This window comes from Gallinula chloropus (assembly GCF_964237585.1).
Source record: "Gallinula chloropus genome assembly, chromosome: 7".
NCBI classification, from domain to species: domain Eukaryota; kingdom Metazoa; phylum Chordata; class Aves; order Gruiformes; family Rallidae; genus Gallinula; species Gallinula chloropus.
The window spans coordinates 9,533,931-9,551,923 of NC_140092.1; the positions used below are offsets into that span (position 1 = coordinate 9,533,931).

The window sequence follows — 17,993 nt, forward strand, 5'->3', positions numbered from 1 at the left end:
GAAAAGAAGGGTAATACTCTCTGAAAACCGTCTTACTTTGATAGCAGTTATTGGAATTACTCTGAATCAGTAATTAAAACTATATTAGTATTTTTCTAGAGTAGATATTAAAACATTGATAATTAACCCTTTTTCTTCTCAAGTGGGTTCTGTTTTTCCATTCTTAGGTAGCAAACTAAAGTTTTTATGCGGTATTCTCTCCACTACCTCAAAACAAAACTAGGTTTCTAGAAAAGGACAAAACGTTAATGGCAACAAATAATAATGCTGTAAATCACTTGTGTAGTTGTGGTATTGTCCAGTGTAGACAAAGTACTGCCAGTGGTGTTTACATATCTTTAAAATTTAATGTACCATGTTGTGTATATTGGAGAGCTGGTCCTGCATTTGTGTTGAGACAGACCACTGGCTGTAGATGCTCTAGACTGTCATTGTTTAGGTCTTTCCTAGACAGACAAATACTAGGTCTTAGGGTTTTTGTTTCCTGAAAAATGTCATACACAATGTTTAGGACACTTATTTAAACTGTTGTGTGATTTCACAACCCTGGCGTTTTCTGAGGTATGTGATCTGGTACGGTTTTGGGGAGATAGCTTACCTCTTCCTGCCTTGTTAAACAGCAGAAGTATAGCTAGCTTAAAAATTGTGCATCATAATGCAGACAAAGTGTTAACACTAGATTTTAATACTAAAAACTTGAACTTTGCTCACTTGCATTTCCTGCCCAGCAGAGACTGATGTGAGTTGAAACATTCCTGAATCCATTGAACTGGTTTCTTGACTACATTCATATCTACATTTTGATGAGGTGAAATGATTGCAGACCTCTTCAACTGTTCGTTTTACTGAGTTCACTGGGAAAGCCTTTGCTAGATTAAGGACTACTCTGCTGCAACCAGCAATGAAGAAACTAAATGGAAAATATAAAAATATGAGCAAAAAGAGAGAAGCATAAGAAGCTGGGTCCAAAGAAATGTCAGAAAGTCTTTCCACAGTCTGATTTTACAAAGGTTGTAACAAACCAAACACTGTAAATCAGCAGGAACTCTTTATCATGATCATCCCATAATGTATAATTCATAAATGTGCATTGCTTTGTTTTAACCCATACAAATCCTCTTTCCTGTTTTTAGCTGTAAGCTAGAAGCTCATTTCAGGGTTTTGAGAGAGATGTGAAATAAATGAGGAGATTGGTGGATAAGAAACAATGCTGCATCATCTAGTTACAAAGCATAAGGAGTAGGAAAATGGGAAAGGAGCAGCCAGCTCTGTGTTGGAGTAGATCCGCTTGGCTCCAGCAGCCACTTTCCACAATAAAAATGGGATAGGTGTTGCTTTCCAGAGGAGGCAATGTGAAGTTAACTGGGCATCTGCAAAGGATATTCAGCTGGCTCTGGAGAACCGGAATTGTTTGACTTGACAGTGCTCATTTTTCTTTGATTTTCTTTACAGTTTTGTTCCATCACTTCTAATTTGTTTCTAATAAAAAAAAAGATAGATTTATCTGAAATTAGTGCAGTCAAAAAGATAACTTTGGATAATCTTTTGCAATATCCTCCTGAAGGTGGGACAGCTCTTAGAATATTGCAATACATTCATAAAAAAGAGAATTCTGATGTACTACTTCAGTAAAGCTTAGGGGTAATGCATTGTGTTCTACTTAGAATCACAGAACCATAGAATGTATTAGGTTGGAAGACCTTTAAAGGTCATCTAGTCCAACTCCCCTACAGTAATCAGGGACATCTTTACTAGATCAGGTTGCTCAGAGCCCTGTCAAGCCCAACCTCGAATATCTCCAGGGATGGGGTCTCCACTATGTCTCTGGGCAGGATTCTTTTGATGCAGCCCAGGACTCAGTTGGCCTTCTGGGCTGCAGATGCACATTGGTGGCTCATATCCAGCTTTTCACCCATGTCCTTTTCCTCAGGGCTGCTGTCCTACATATTATCTCCTCATGTATATCGATGACTGGGATGGTCCTGACACAGGTGTAGGACCCTGCACGTGGCTTTGTTTAACCTCATGAGGTTCACCTGGGCCCACTGGTGAACCTGGTCAGCCTGTCCAGGTCCTTCTGGATTGCATCCTGTCCCTCTGGCATGTTAACCTCCCCACCCAGCTTGGTGTCAGCCCCAAACTTGCTGAGGGTGCATTCAGTCCCACTGTCAGTATTATTAGTAAAGATGTTAAACAGCACTGGTCCTAGCACAGACCCTTGAGGAATACCACTTGTCACAGTGTTCCATCTGGACATCGAGCCATTGACCACCACCCTCTGGATGTGACCATCCAGCCAATTCCTTATCCACTGATCACCCATGAAATTCATATCTTTTCAGCTTAGAGAGAAGGATGTTGTGGGGGACTGTGTCAAAGGCCTTGCAGAAACCCAGATAGATGACATCTAAAGTCTAATAGATTCCTATCCAAATAATCCCTGAAGAACAAACCCCACCTAAATTAGTAATTTTCTTCCTTGTAACACACTGATGGACTCTGAAAAAAATAAAGTGACAGTGCTACATACTCTAATGCTGTGACTGCTGAAGATCTGCTTAAAACATCTTCTATCAAGAGTCAATTCACCTTTCTTAGTTTCTGAATGTCTTTGAGAAACTAGACTTGAGTGCTAGAACTGTTGATAAAAAATGTTTTTGAGAAGTGTTAAAGTCAAACAAAATTTGATAACATTTTTATTATTCCTAAAGGAATTTGTTTCTTGTTGCAGAAATTGGAGTAGGGGATATTCAGATCTCTTAAATCATGTATTGATTTGATTCTTGTGGCCTAAAATTAAGTTGTGCCTCTTATCGAAGGCCAGATGAAAAGTTCGTGAGCATCAGAATGAGAGCAGTACCTCTGTAGTTTCTATGTCCCTTCTCTTTGAATGGTCCAGATTTTGATTAGAGAAAATGTACCACATGAAATCTGCCTAGGCATGTTGGATTCTGCCCACAGAGTAGGACTTACTAGGGGCATTCTGAACAAATCACATCTCTGTCTAGTCGTCTGGAAGACAGGATTTTAGGATTCATTACTGTGGAAAAACCTGTAACTCAACCTGGCTGTTTTATGCAGCGGTGACTTATTTCTGTTTAGTTTATTTGTTGTTCACCCAGGTTTGTTTTACTTCAGTGAAAGTTTATAAATGACTTTGCTACAGGATAAGATAAATGTGATATGTTAACAGGCATGTTTGAGATATTTTGCAAATTGCAGTACTTCCTTCCTCAGTTTTGACTATTTTGCTGAAGGTTATCATTGTAACCATAGTAATCCCAGCAACGTGGGGTTTTTAGTGTTAAATTTCTTCATAATATTAGAGCAATAATCTTGGAAAGTTTATTGTTCCCATCAATTAAATGACTTTATGAACTCTGCCTCTGGCTATTATTTCAGTCAAGGACACTGCATTTTGCTTCTGCTTATTGCAGGTAACTCAGCTGTCCTGGGGAAGGGGAGGGCTTCTTGCTTGGAGAGTCTGTGTATGCCCTTGCTGTTATTTTGGCTTGATTGCTTTTATTTGAACATATTTACTGGGCAGTCTTGAAGGCTGAATTATGGCACACTTTATGAGTATCCAGAAGTGATTTATTACTAACGTGCTGGATCCCCAGTGCAATAAGTGTGTTAATGTCTGGTTTGGCAGTTGTCAGTCACACTAAGAGTATCAACCTTTGTTGCTTCTTGGAATGAGCTGGTTCTTTTTTCTTTTCCCTCCCTCCCCTCCACCCTCCCCTTAATTTTGATGGGATCAGGTGTACCCTGATGAAATTTGCCAATAATACCAAACTAAGTGACACAGTGGATGCTTTGGGAAGGGAGAGCCACAAAGCAGAGAGGCCTGGGAAGGCTGGAAGTGTGGGCTAACAAAAACCTTATGAAGTTCAACAAAGTAAAATGTCAGATCTTGCTCCTGGGAAAACATAATCCAGGAGTGCAGAACAGGCTGGGTAAACTACCTGGCTGGGGAGCGGCTTTGTGGAAAGGGATCTGGGGGTCCTGGTGAACAATGAGCTCTGTATGAATTTGTGTGCTGCTGTGACAAAGAAAGGCAACAGGATGCTGGGTTGCATCAAGGGCATCACCAGCAGAGATAAAGATGTCATTATCCCAATCTACCCCGAGCTTGTCAGGTCACACCTGGAATATTGTGTTCTATTTTGGTTCCTGAGAGACAAAAAGGATGTGGCCAAGCTGGAGAGGGGCCATAAAGATGACCAAGGGACTGGGAAGCCTGCTGTATGAGGAAAGGCTGAGAGCTGGGTTTGTTCAGCCTTCAGAAAAGAAGACTTGGTTGGGAGAGACCTTATTACCATGTTTTAGTATTTTAAGGGTGGCTACAAAGAGGAGTCACGTGGAGAAGATGAGAGGTAATGGGTACAGGTTACTCCAGGGGATATTCCAATTGCACATGAGGTAAATTTTTTACAGTACATTATCCATTGGAATAATTTCTCCAATGTTGGATACTTTTAAAATTTGGCTGGATGGGGTGCTGTGCTGACTTGTCTAGAATGTGCTTTTGCCAAGAAAAGTTGGATTGTTAAGATCCCTTCCAGCCAGGTGTTCTCTGATTGGTCTTGATGAGTTCCCTTTGTTTTTTAAACTTCTCCTAACACCTCTGTTTTGCTTCTACTTTCTTATCCTATATGGCTTACTAGTCTTTTCACTCTCTTACATCTTATTTCTTCCAGCAACAAAACCACGCTTCTCAGCAAAATAGGGTACTGTAAATGCTCTACACCGCCCCTCTGAGAGAATAACCAGTGTGTGGCATGGTGTTGTGTAACTGCAGCATTTGGGAGGCATTTGAATATGATAATGCAATTAAATAAAAACATTATACAGACTATTATACAACATTCTGATGTTTGGAAAACATTCCTTACAGTCACAACTCAGATCTGTTTTATTTATGCAAGAGATGCTTAAGGGATGACTTGATTGTGAGAAGTTGTTTCTGGTGAAAGACAGCTATGTAATGCGATGGAGAAAGTCACGAGAGGCTCTTGTCAACAGAAGCTAAAATGAAACAATTATGGGCAAAATAAATTCTAATTTTTTTTTAACAGAACATTTGAACATGAGGCCTCCCTTCATTTGCTTCCTGTCTAATAAACAGCAGCCTTTTTCAGACAGAACTTTAAGTTTGAGGAACATGTGGTTAGACAGTAACTAACTGTTGTAGAATTTGTGTCTAGGGCAAATTACAAATAATAAATAGAGCTAAATGACATTAAGAGGAGTCTTTGCATTCATTTGATCGGGGCCTGACTCATCATGCACAGAAAATTAAATTAATTATGAAACCCACCGGTGCTGTTGTAATCATAGAAGCAAAATCATGTCAGTTGACTAAAAAGTCAATACTAGTTGGCATTAGCTTCAGAAGAATCATCCATGGATTAGGCACCATGTGGTAAGCTTGAAGTCTAATGCAGTAGTCTGAAGAATCTGACTGCTCTTTAAGCTGTCCACTTGCAAATAGTCTATTCCTGGTTTTCTCTTTGATTAGAGACCTATTTCCTGAGCATTATTTTAGAATAATTATTTTTCTGAGCATTACAGAAAAACAGATTTCTAACTTTTTTTAACCTCTGAGAACATCTAAGATACCTTTTGTGGAGAAAAACACATTCTCTTTAGGTCATAAAGTTTAGAAGGCATTAATTGCCCTGCTTATAATAATTAAAAAAACCTTGTTAAATGTAGATACAGGGAAGCTTGATCATTAGGTATATGTCAAATATCAGTAATTGTGTTCAGTGATGCTTTTTGGAGATCTGAAATGTGGGCAACTCCTTTTTCTGGATCTTAATTGTGATGTGAATGATGAAATCTGTTTGCCCTATCTAAACAGCTTGTTATAATATTCAGTTAATGTTTTTGCAGATGTCAGTCAGGGACTCTTGCAATCCTTTCTTATATATGACTTAAAAAGCTGTTTGTTATTACGTGATAAATGCATTTGGAGGAAAAAGAAATTCCACGTAATTTAATTTCTGTGTTTTAGGGAAGCTGGGAGAAGCGAATTCTAAAAAGTCTAAACAGCATGTGCACAGAACTGAGTATCCCACTGGCACAGAAGGTAATGTATTACCAACTGCCTGTTGCCAACCTGACTTTTTGGGAATGAAGCTTCATTTGCACACTTGTAATGTTCATTCTGCTGATGGCTCTCGAGCTGCGAGGCCGCTATCCAAATAATCTTTAACACACGGTCATTTTCAGGGATAGTGGCACTGCGTGCATCAGCTCAGCTTGGGAAAAAGCAGTCTGTATGCAGATCTTCCTCTTTGCTGTTGCAGTACTTAACCTCTTGAGGGAGCAGCATGTCGAAAGCTAAGCGCCAAGTTTCCTGCTGTTAACAGAGCATTTCTGTGTGCAGGCTCAGCTGTACTACTGGCTGCGTAGCCCATGCACCATGCTTGGTATGCTGGAGAAAGCTGTAGCTGAACTGGTAATTTAGGGGAGAGAGATACTAGTAGATTGATGAATTTGGCTGTCATTCATTCTGCTCTGGTTTAGTTTGGTTTTTATTAGTTTAGGGGCTTGAATTTGAAAGGATCATGGAATTGGGGAATAGTGTTAGAATGTTGTGTTCTTTATCTTGCTCCTGTTGAATATCTGTGATAGGTAGCAGAACCTCTGTGGTGCATCATATGAGATAAAGGATGCAGCTGTGTTTGCTTTACATGACTGTGCCAGGGACAGGAATTGGATAACAAAATCCAACAGTTCTACGGAATGAGCAGTAAATCTTCAGTAATATGAACCTGACTATTAGCCTGAAATTCATGAGTAAACTTAAATGGGCTCCTTTTCCCCTTGAATTGGAATGTGGACTTTCTACAGTGGGGTATATCTTCAGTCTGGGAATAGTTTGTAAGCAAAATAAGTTTGTGCAGCTAGTGAAATTTAAGTTTTTAAGTTTTATATTAATTTATATATTTGAAATAGGCTTTTTTTAACTTATTCTGTTTAAAAAAAACCTAAAAAGAGTTATTCTCTTATGCCTTTCAGAGGCCTGTAAATGAACAGAAAGAACTGCTTAATAAATGGAATGAAATGGGAACTGATGAGCCAGGTACGGTCAACTCAATTTATCTGCATTAAAATTCTGTACACAGAAAAATGGCATATACCTCTTAGCAGTCAAAGATTAATGTCATCACTCTGAGGTAAACTGGTTTTGATCTCTCTTTTATCATTGATCATCTGTCATTATGCATTAAGTAAATACTCATTCCGCTGTTATTTTGTTGCAAATTATTGTAGTAATTTTGAGTCCTCGCTAAGAGAATATGGTATAATACTTCTCATTCCTGTGTTTTGGAGATTGATGCAGCTAGGGCACTACTACTCTTAGTATAAGCTCTAATTAAAAAAAAAATAGTTCAGAACTATGGATAATTAAGCTCAGATATTTTAGTAACAAAAGATAAAAATATTACTTGCACAGAATAGTCATATTATTCCTTGTGAGAGCAAGACTAACTGCTTTGTCAGTTCATATCCAAGTTCCTTAGTAGAAATGGTTTTGCAAACTTACTACTTTGTATCACAGCACCACCACTGCAATGGCAAATACTCTTCATGGATTGTTTATGACTAGTCCCTATTTTTTATTTCACAGTAGTAACTTTAATTCAACAGTCTATGCTGTTGTTGCCTCTCTTTTGAATATCACCTCTCCTGTGTCTAAGACTGGTTCAGTCTAAAGACTTACATGGAATAAGTAAAAAGCTTCCTGTGACTACTGTTCACTCACTTGGGATTTTCAAATGTAAGGCACTAACAGTAGCATAATCTTAGAGAATATGTGGTGCTTGAAACCATGATGTCTATGATAACCTTATTTTAATCTTTAATATGTTACTGAAATTGCTAGATTGTGCTACGGGTATGGGAATATTGCCTGTGTGTTTCACCTCTTCGTTTTAACACAGCATCATTGAAATCTTATTTCAGATCTAAGTCTCTTCCGACCTGTTTATGCACCAAAAGATTTTCTTGAGGTAAGCATTTGTGAAACTATGACAGTCATTGACTTACAACAATTATATTCTTCTACGTGAAGTGGGGAAAATATGTAAGTGCATTTCACACCATTTGTCCTTTATAGCAAGTGAAATTTGGTATGCCTTTTATGACTCCCATGTTTTGTTTACAGAACAAAATGTATTGTCTCTTTTTTTTAACTGAGTTTTTAAATTGTACTTGTGGTAAACTTCTCTTTCTCCAAAGAACAATCAGTTTGGAGCTAACTTTTTCTCTGACAGCAATTCTCAAAATGATTTCATAAATCATTTTACATTTTAAATTGCGATATGTGAAACTGATAGATTGTTTGGTGATAGACAGGAGACCTGTACGCAGGTAAAATCATACATCGTCTCTCAAGACTGTGAAAAATCAAACATGAGACTGGACTGTGTGGAATTTGGAAGCTTTTGTCTGTAACTAAACCAGACCATTAAGAAATGGTGACTGCTGAATCTTTAAAGTCAGGAGGGACAGTATCACTAATCATTTTGTATGGTTCAAGCACAGACTGTCTTAGTAAAACAGAACTTGCTTTACTTGCTTTACATCAAACATTGCTGATGACAGTGAACTTCATGGTGACACAGTAGATTTTAGATTAAAATGTGATTGAAGATAAAACTTTAAAAAAATCAGTATCTATATATCCCTTGAGTATATAGGAATCAATAGTCAGAGCGTGACAGCAGTGTACAATTATAGACTTAAGATAGTCTTGTAATTTACAGAGTAAAATTTAGAAGTCTACTACTGAATGATCAGTTAGAATTAATGTATTAATATTTTGGTTTTATTTATCACAGTGCCTTTTATAATGGCAGAGGAGACACATGGTATTTCTGACAAGTTTAAATTGTTTCATGGTTATGAATTGTGAATGCATTTCTGAATCCAACAGCAAAATTTCTAACCATTTCATTACATTTCTGAAAAGATTCTCTTGATCAGTTAGTGATAATAATACTGTAAATTTAAAATTTACTCTTTTTGCCATCACAACCAAGTTGTATATTTATTCTTGAATCTGTAAACAAATCTGTATTCATTTTAGCTTTAGCCAGTGACCCTAAAGGTCACTCTTTTTTTTTTCCTCTTTTATACTGTTTTCTTTATAAAGTTTGCAGTTTCTTGCATTAATCTTTTTATTTATGAGTCTGACAGGGAGTTTATATGGCATTAGAATACTTACAAGATTGACAATTGTACAGGTAGGATGTTGTGGAAGGGTTTCATAAGAGATTAAAACTCATCTTGGAAAGAACACTTGACACCTCAATCTAAAATATCCAGATCTATATGCTAGAAACAGTATATCAGTATATAGAACATATAGAATAACAGTATGTAAGAGACTACAAATTCCTTTATAGGTTAAAGTTACTTAGCTTGACATGATACCTTGTCTCTTAAATTTTATCCTTACATGAGGTTTTCACTTCTGTAACCTATTTTTTGTTCGTAAACTAAATAAGATATTTTGGTGTATTGTTATTTAATAAGAAAATATTTTATTAATAAATCGTGTAGCACTTTGAAAGCTTCCTAGGATTGCCAATGTGAGATAAAAGTTCTTTCAGAAAAAATTAATACTGAAGAATACCCTAGATATTGTAGCTATCAGAAAGTACACTTGGCATTTGAATGGCTTTGAGGAAGTGAATTTTATTCAACACATTATTATTGTGTAGCAAACACTTAATCCCACATCTAATAAATTATTTCTGCTTTTTTATTTCATAATTGGAGCTTATTTTACATGGAATAATGTCGTCATTTTGATTTTGAAAATGTTTAGATATAATTTGGGCCTGTATGTATGAAGACAGTTGCAGAAAATGGTTTAATGCTGAATATGATGTTTGTAATACTGATGATGTTAAAAGAAGTTCTGAATGTAGACAAGGAATGACAGAGCTACCATTTTTAAGGTACTGATGAATCTTCGAAACCCAAACTATGACAACGGAGAGCAGCCTAGTTTCAGAAATCATCTGGGGCTAATTCAGGTTCCTCTAAAGGTTAAAGATATCCCAGAATTGGTAAGTGTATTTTTTTTCATACAAGAGGCTCCCTTAAGATTTATTTTCCCTTGTTAACAAATAACATTCTAAACAATAAGCAAGAATATTGATATCAAGAATATTATGTTTCTCATTTAAAAAATTAAAGTCAGTTAAATATGTAGTTAAAACACACACCATGAGGAAGTCTTATGAAAAGACATTTTTTGTTAAAATAGGAAGTACCTGCCAGTAGAGAAGCTTTTATTGTATGCCACAGAGCTTTGATTTGTACTTCTGTATGTTAGTCACTTATTTTTTTCCATAAAAGAAACCTTTAATTTTGTGGTTTATCTTAATTCTACAGTTCTGTTTGATGCTGCACAAGATGACTATCCTGTCAATCAGTTAGCTTCAATTTTCTTCTTAAAGTAATTCTAAATCCTTTTATTATCACATTGTAGATGAAGGAAAATGCTCGGGTGCTAGTATTATAATTGGAAAACATGACAACTCTTAACATTTCACTGAAGTTTCTTGAGGATTTTATGCTTGCCACCTGGGTTGGGAAGGGGCTGGGAGTAGACATCCTTAATCTAATCTTCCATTCACCACTTCATTACATCCAGGTGTAGCTCATAGTGGACATGAAAACTAGGGCCTATAATTAAAGCTACAGTAACAATCAATTGAGAGTCTTCTTTTCAAAAGGCTGAGCTCATGTTTCATATGTATGCATTTAAAAGAACTACAGTTGGTTTAGAAAATATTCACATTAATCCATTCATAAGAAATATTCAGTGATTTAGAGAAGTAACCATTGTTAATTATCATTTTATGTTGGTTTTTTTCTTTTCAGAAAGAAGACTTCAGTGAACTGGGCTTAAATACAGGACAGCTGGGTATTGATGATTCAGCACAAGTGCCTCCTGGTTAGCTAATGCCATGCTTCTGTCACTTAAATAGAACTCTAACAAGTAGAATACTGTGCAGTTATTGAGTACTTTGTGTATTTTCTTCCCCATAATAAACCATAAGTATTTGTTTTTTAACTATGATTGTAATGATTTGCTTTGTAAACTATAGCTAATAGTAGAGAATGTGGCAAATATGAAGGGCCAGCTTTGGAGAAGACTTAAAATCATCACCTTACATTTGAAATATGTTCATTTCAGTATGTTTGAACACTTTTGGTTCTATAGAATAATATTGCCTATCTCCAAAAGTACAGAAAATATCAATAAATATTAAGCCAACTGACAGGCATATCTAAAAACATATTTTTAGTAAGTATCTTTAAGAAAGACTACAAAAAATATCCATATATTCTTAAATAGTGTGGGATATCTGTCATGTTTCCATGTATGCATTTATTCTTGTAGAGCCATGTTTTAAATGGTCTTTCCATATACAAATGAAAAACATTATAGTATCGAGTGATTATTACTTTTAAATGGAAACTGGCATAATTGAAAGTCTAGGTTCTTTCAGTATAGAGTATAGCACTATGGTATTTGTGTCCTGCAGAGAAGAAAAAATTTGTTAGTATTATTTCTTCCTAGTTTCTGAAAAGGAACATCAGTGCTGATACAAGTTAATTTTTAATGACATTAGCTATAAAAATCAGCTGAATGTAGTGGTGTGTAGGAAAAAATAAAATATATGACTAGCTGCAGTGTCTTTTATTTAATTTTTATCATTCTTTCTATTTATTTTCTAGAGTTCTTTGAAAACGAACATGTACGTGTTGGACAGAAAGGTATGGATCTCGTAATAAAACTGTCAGTAGTTAGGAACACATTCACTAAATGCCTGTCTCAATTACATATACCTTTTCGAATTTTAACAGTTTAATGAAAGTATAGTCAGTAATACCACTGTAATTTAGATGGAGACAGAAAAACAAGCATTTGCAGTCTACCAGTAGCTACCAGATAAATAGCTCCACAGATATTTCATTAAAAATTAAATAGAAAGCATATAGACATAACTTTTTGGTGATAGCTTACGCCACTACTGAATTTCATTTTAAAATTAAAAGACTCTGGAGTCCCTTCTCAGCCCACAGAGTTCTCATTAGTGTAATGGGGCTTACGCCTGTGTATGAGAACAGAGTCTCTTAATTGTTATTTGCAATTGCTGAACCTATGATGTATCCCAATACTTTGCCACCATCGACAATCCCATTCATTTGTCTCCTTATGCTGCTCTTTCTGAAGAAATTCTGGAGTTTTTGTAGGTTAAGAAATAACCTAGAAAAGGAAGAGAAAGATAAATGATTATTTCTTTTATTATCTCAAGTTTTCTTATATAAGAAACATACAAGGAATGTTTGAAAGCCAGTATCTGATCCTTACTGTCTCTTGTGATTCCTGCTAACCATCACCATCAAAGAAACCATCCCACTACTGGGAAAAGTCCTCCATCCTTTTCATTCTTCTATTTTTCTTTTGTGTTGCAGTAGCAAAACAGTGACCGTTCTTACTTCTTTCTTACTTCTCATGTGGTCCTTCTTCTATTCCTTATCATGTGTTTTCTGATCCAAGAGCAGCTCATTGGGGTACTGTCCATCTCTCTTTTGCTCTTCCAAATAAATTCCCCATCCAGACTTCATGAGCCCTCATTCAACTCCACAATGTAATTCTCACTTCTCATCTCTTGCCTGTGTAGAGCAGCCTCTATTGCAGAGATTGTATTAGCTTTTCCTACTTGGAGAGACACAAAATGTGAGTTAAGAGTTGACTGTAAACTGAAAACTCAGCTCATTCAGTGGCAGTTGGTACACATGCTCTGAGTGCTGGTTATGACTTTGGTTGTCACTCATGTATTGATTTGGCTCTTGTATTAGATGTATTGCCAAGTCTGCATTTCCTTTATTGTATTTAGTAAAACCCACATGGTATATAGCAAAAGTTTTAAACATTTTGTTTAAATAAGGTAAACGCTCATGGACATGGAGATGAATCATGGTCTTTTTTAAAATTTGAAGGTAAAGTAGATGTGTTTTTCTTTTTGCCCTCTTTGTTTAGGAGAAAAGGATCACATGCCATCTCTGTTAGAGCTCTGCAGGCTAAACAGAAAATTGGCACTGGTCTATTCAGTATAGAAGAAAAGAGGGAAGGAGAGAGAAGTCAAATAGATTTATAATTCTAAACCTCATCCTTCTATGCCATGCCAGGATAGATACCACAAATTCAGTGAAATTTAGAAAATCAAGTTGTTTCTGAGTGACTTGAGAAAAATCAGAGGGTATGGATTTGGGAACTTCTGAGTACCAGTATGGTGCCTATCTAATGTCAGAATTATTTTCCCAACTGTGACTCTGTTGTGAAATGCATTTCATGTATGAGGATACAATTAATCACATAACCTTGAGGGGAAACAACACTTCTACCAGATTAGGATAGCTAAAGATCATTGTCTTTCAGGTTTATAGATTTAGGTAAGGAATGAAATAATCTGCTCTAAGGTATGTACAGTAGCATTTTCAGGATGAGGCCCTTGTGACAGAGCAGCCTAAAACTTCATAGCAGTGACTCATCTAGGCAAACCTGTCAACAGTAGAGTATTTATTTTATGTCAGTCTGAAGGAAAAACAAAATCTTCTGAGAAGGTCTTTGTCCTCCAGAGTATGTATACAAATAGTGAGAGAAGATGACAGTACACTCTAAAATAGAAGGTTCTTTTCTCACAGTTGTCTGAAGATCTTCATATAATTAACATAAAAATAGGGGAGAAACAAAAAATCAGAATGAATGGCAATCTCCTGTTTGAACTGAGATACCACTCATAGTTAAGCAGGAGTATTTTGTAGCTGTATATTGCAGCTTGTTCTTGATGTTAGCCTAGTAGCTGCAACTAGCCTTGATAGAGTCACAGATATATATACTAAGAGGATACATACTAAGTGGTACTTTATGACAGGAGGTAGTACAGCCTTGGTTATTTAATATCAATGGCCTTGTTTCCCAGAGAACTACTTCAAAATTGCATTCTGGAAACCAGACCTTTTAGATATTTTTCCCATTAGCTGATGCTTACAGCATGGTAAATTAATTTGTAAAGTTAAAAATTAAAGTACTTGATAATTTGATAAACATTGGGAGTCTTAAACTACATCAATTCATTACCTGCTTTGTTTCTTACAGTTTTAGCAGAGCAAGATAGTGCTGCAGCTCAACAGTATGTTCGTCAGGGATGCCCAACAGCACTCCGAGCTGATCTGTGGGCCCTCATTCTCAATATTTCTAATCAGCCAGAGGTAAGGAGCAAAGTGACAGTGAAATATGAAGACTAGTTGAAAACACAAAACTGCAAGAACATATCTTCTAGTTAAATTTTTCCAAAACAGAAACGCTCTACCAAGTTGTTGCAGAAACAGATATACCTTTGATGAGAAATGTATCCAGATTCACAGGATTGTAGGGGTTGGGAGGGGCCTCCAGAGATCGAGTCCAACCTCTACATGCCTGTAAAAAATTCCATGCTGTGGTGAAGCCTCTTATATTGAGCTGTCTAGCTCCTGAAAGGTTTTCCTGAATGGTGCTGACTTTTTTCAGAAGGGGACAAGAAAAATTCTTTGCAGAATCCTAAATACTTTGGTGCAAGGTATTATTGCAGTAAAAAAATAACACGCATACGCACAAATTCTCTGAGAAATGTGACAGTTTTTCCGTATCTCATGACCTTCAAGGATGTGTATGTTTTCTTGGAATACTGGGGCATTTACTGGTAACTACATAATACAATCATAAGATCTGGCCCTCAAACAAATGTAAATTTTATTCATTAACAGCTTACCTAAGGACTGCAGTTATTTGGTCTAGTATTAGAATTACTTCATTTATTCCTTTCTGAAAAAAAGAAAAGATTGAAATCTCTGTAGAAGAAAGAGCTGTTGAAATAATACTAAAATATTTTATATCTTAAAATGCTTAACCCTAGATTTAAGTTACTTTAGATTGTTGAGACAGCTTGAATTTTAGAAGTCTTTCTCTTTATGAGAGCAAGAATATTATAGATAGGAAATTAATTTTGTTGATTGCATTGGATCTGTTAAATGCTACATGCTCTAAGAGCATTTTTATCTTAATGTGGCAAATAAAATAACACCTGGCTTTTTTATTCAATTCTATTTTGATTGCTGAAAGTCAATATAGTAGTCAGAAAAATGATGAAATAATTAATTTAATCTCCAGGTAAAGCATGAGTAGTTATGTAAATAGATTTACTAAAATCCATTTCCTGAAATTCACATGGGCAATTTTCAATAGTTCTAGAAGAGGAACAAGCTATGACTGACTGTTAATATATGTCAGCCACGCTGCTTGGTCCTTTAGAAGTTAACTTGAGCTTATAACATTTTTTAGTGTATGCTTATTCTGTGCATGAAGGGTGAGTGGTTTAGACCTTCTCAAAAGGTTCGTCTCTGTGGTGAGGGTGTTAACTGATTTTAATGTTAGGTACACTAGAGAACAGGATGTTAGCTGTTTGATCACAAGTACTCCTGTGTGTGCCTTCACTGTGTAATAAATAAATGGTAACTCAGCTCCAACTTACTGCAAGGAAGCATGGGGACCCTTAGATCAGGGCAGCTATTACGTTCTCATTTGAGGTAACTTGCTACACACATAGGAAAGATGCTTGTTGACTAAAGATGAAGAAGAAAAGTAAAATATATACACATACAGTGTTCTGAGATTCATTGCTGAAGACATTCTCCTTAAGGAGACATTCTACAGAGTCCAAAGCATTGAGGCTGAACTGAGCAGACTGCATGCAGGGAGTTACTGGTGAGACAGTATTTTGTGATGGTGATGGTAGAACTTGAGAAAGGTGATAAGTGGATAGATAATGTCAAGAAAAAGTAGGAAGTAAGATGGATGAAGTGATGCAGACTGCGAATTTGTTGCTGCTTTGAGATTGTTGAAATAAAGAACTGGAATCCTCCCTCCTCACAAAGAACAGACATTTTCAAGTCTGTGGACAACTTACAGTATCTTGGAGAAAAGCATCTAAGCTGGTGATGTAAGCGTGCATGAATGTTCTTCTGTCATGCTAAACTGAAACTCTGTCTTCTAATATAACAGCTATTGGACCCTTTTATCTTATTTTACAAGACTGTTTTTGCAGTGCATGGTATAGTATTTGTTATGCTGGGCTCCAAGTTACAGTTGTTTTATGGACTTTGAGTACTAAAAATACAAATTCACCAAAGGGATAGGCTTATGACTGAGACCTACCAGACTGCCTGTAGGTCGGGTAGAATAGCACATGAGTTACTGTATCTATGTTACAAGCTGAATGTTCATAGTTCATTTTAAGGATTGCATTTACTAGCATTGCACAGAAGTAAGGCTGTAGCTTCTGCCACAGTGCAAACACCCTCAGACGTTCTTCTTGCATATACTCAATATACTGCTTTGTGTTTTGTAAAGTGTAGCAAAGCACTCTTCAGAGCAGATCATAAAACAGCTGCATGTATTTCACGTAGACTTCACTGGTTTATCTAACACTTTTCTAACTTGTGTACTGTTTCTCTGCTGAAGTTGAATCGTGTGGCTGCAAAGATTTCTTGCTGTAATACTTCTGATTTGCAGGTCTATTACATTTATAGCTGTATAAGTCTATAACTCATAAGCAGTGTGAATTTCCTTTCTTTAATGTAAAGCATTATTGAGGGTTTGGTGTGGGCAGCATTGTGTGTCTTAGCATCCAGTATTGTTGTTTGGAACATTTTATTCAATAAAGCTCTGCCTCTGTATAAAGCTAATACACAGCCAAGCAAGGGACGATCCGATCCTAGCAATCTACCATTGTAATCGTAACAATGATGAACTGTAAGCTCTATATGCAGGATTATTTAGAAATGTGTAAACACATTTCCTGGCAATGAATTGTTTATTAGTTTTCATTTGTAATGGTACATTTCAGAGAAACTGTGTTAAGAGTATTTTTAAGGTTACAGAGTCAAATATTTAAAAGCTTAACAGTGTCACAGTCAATATAGTCTGTGCAAATGGCCCAATTTGAGATATATGTATTTCATCATATGCTCTTGAATCACAAAATCACAGTTTTTCCTGTGGGATATCTGCTTCATTGATTGCACAAAAGAGTTGGCACATGCTTTCTGAGAATGTATTTATATTTTTTTCCTTCTGTTTGCTATGTTATCCTACTTTTTATTCACTGCATGCTGTTCAAGCAGTGCTTAAAAACCAAAATTCTTCACAATAGGCTTTTACCCTCTATTTTTTAAAGTTAATAGGTTGAAAAATGATCTTAATTCTTAAAACCCCACCATGCAGAAATTAATAATGCTTTGCTTTAGTACAGCTTTTACTGAGTGTAATTTCGTTAATAAATAGGTGAGGTGGTAAGTTCATAATGGAGCATGATGTAGGGTTATTCAGATTAGGATCAGTAGCTGAAGGTACCCACTGTACTAGTCAAACAGCTGACAAACCAATGGCAGTATTAGATTCTCATCATCTTTGGATGTACTTCACAAGTAGATTTCACATGTGCTTGGTAAAAGGAGAACAAGTTTTGGATCCTCTTCCAGGATTTGCTAGGAGGGACTTTCTTTAGCTCTATGGTCCGTTATCTGTTTGTGTAATTAGTTTAGTTTTTCGTTTTGTACTTGTTTCTGGTACTTCTGTTCCAAAATCTGCAGCTCACCTAATTAATGCTGGCTGCCATTCCTTAGGCTTCATCCCGTTTCCACAAATCTGTGTCTCCTTTCTAGGCTCCCTAAGGTCGATCTTTCTTCACATTCCTAGCTCTGTGCTTCACCCACCCATTTCTTGTATCAGATTTGAGAGGCAAGTATAGACGGTGCAATCAAATGGTGAGGGTAACCTAAACATGAATCATGAGCTGCCTGCAGCTCAGCAGTGAGAGTGCAGCTCCTGTGCCGGGGATTTCATGGCAGGCCAC

The 17,993-nt window shown here is 36.4% G+C and overlaps 1 protein-coding gene across 2 annotated transcripts in view; it reads left to right on the forward strand.

The window, feature by feature from the left end:
- Positions 1-17,993, forward strand: part of TBC1D19 (TBC1 domain family member 19) — a gene marked incomplete at its 5' end in the record, with an annotated part of 50,819 nt that overhangs the window by 14,783 nt on the left and 18,043 nt on the right. For both annotated transcript variants that reach the window (XM_084266819.1, XM_084266820.1), the window contains 7 exons: positions 6,020-6,094; positions 7,030-7,093; positions 7,978-8,024; positions 9,981-10,091; positions 10,912-10,984; positions 11,773-11,811; positions 14,201-14,313. In XM_084266819.1, the coding sequence (XP_084122945.1) occupies positions 6,020-6,094; positions 7,030-7,093; positions 7,978-8,024; positions 9,981-10,091; positions 10,912-10,984; positions 11,773-11,811; positions 14,201-14,313 (522 nt within the window). The remainder of the gene's footprint in view (positions 1-6,019; positions 6,095-7,029; positions 7,094-7,977; positions 8,025-9,980; positions 10,092-10,911; positions 10,985-11,772; positions 11,812-14,200; positions 14,314-17,993) is intronic.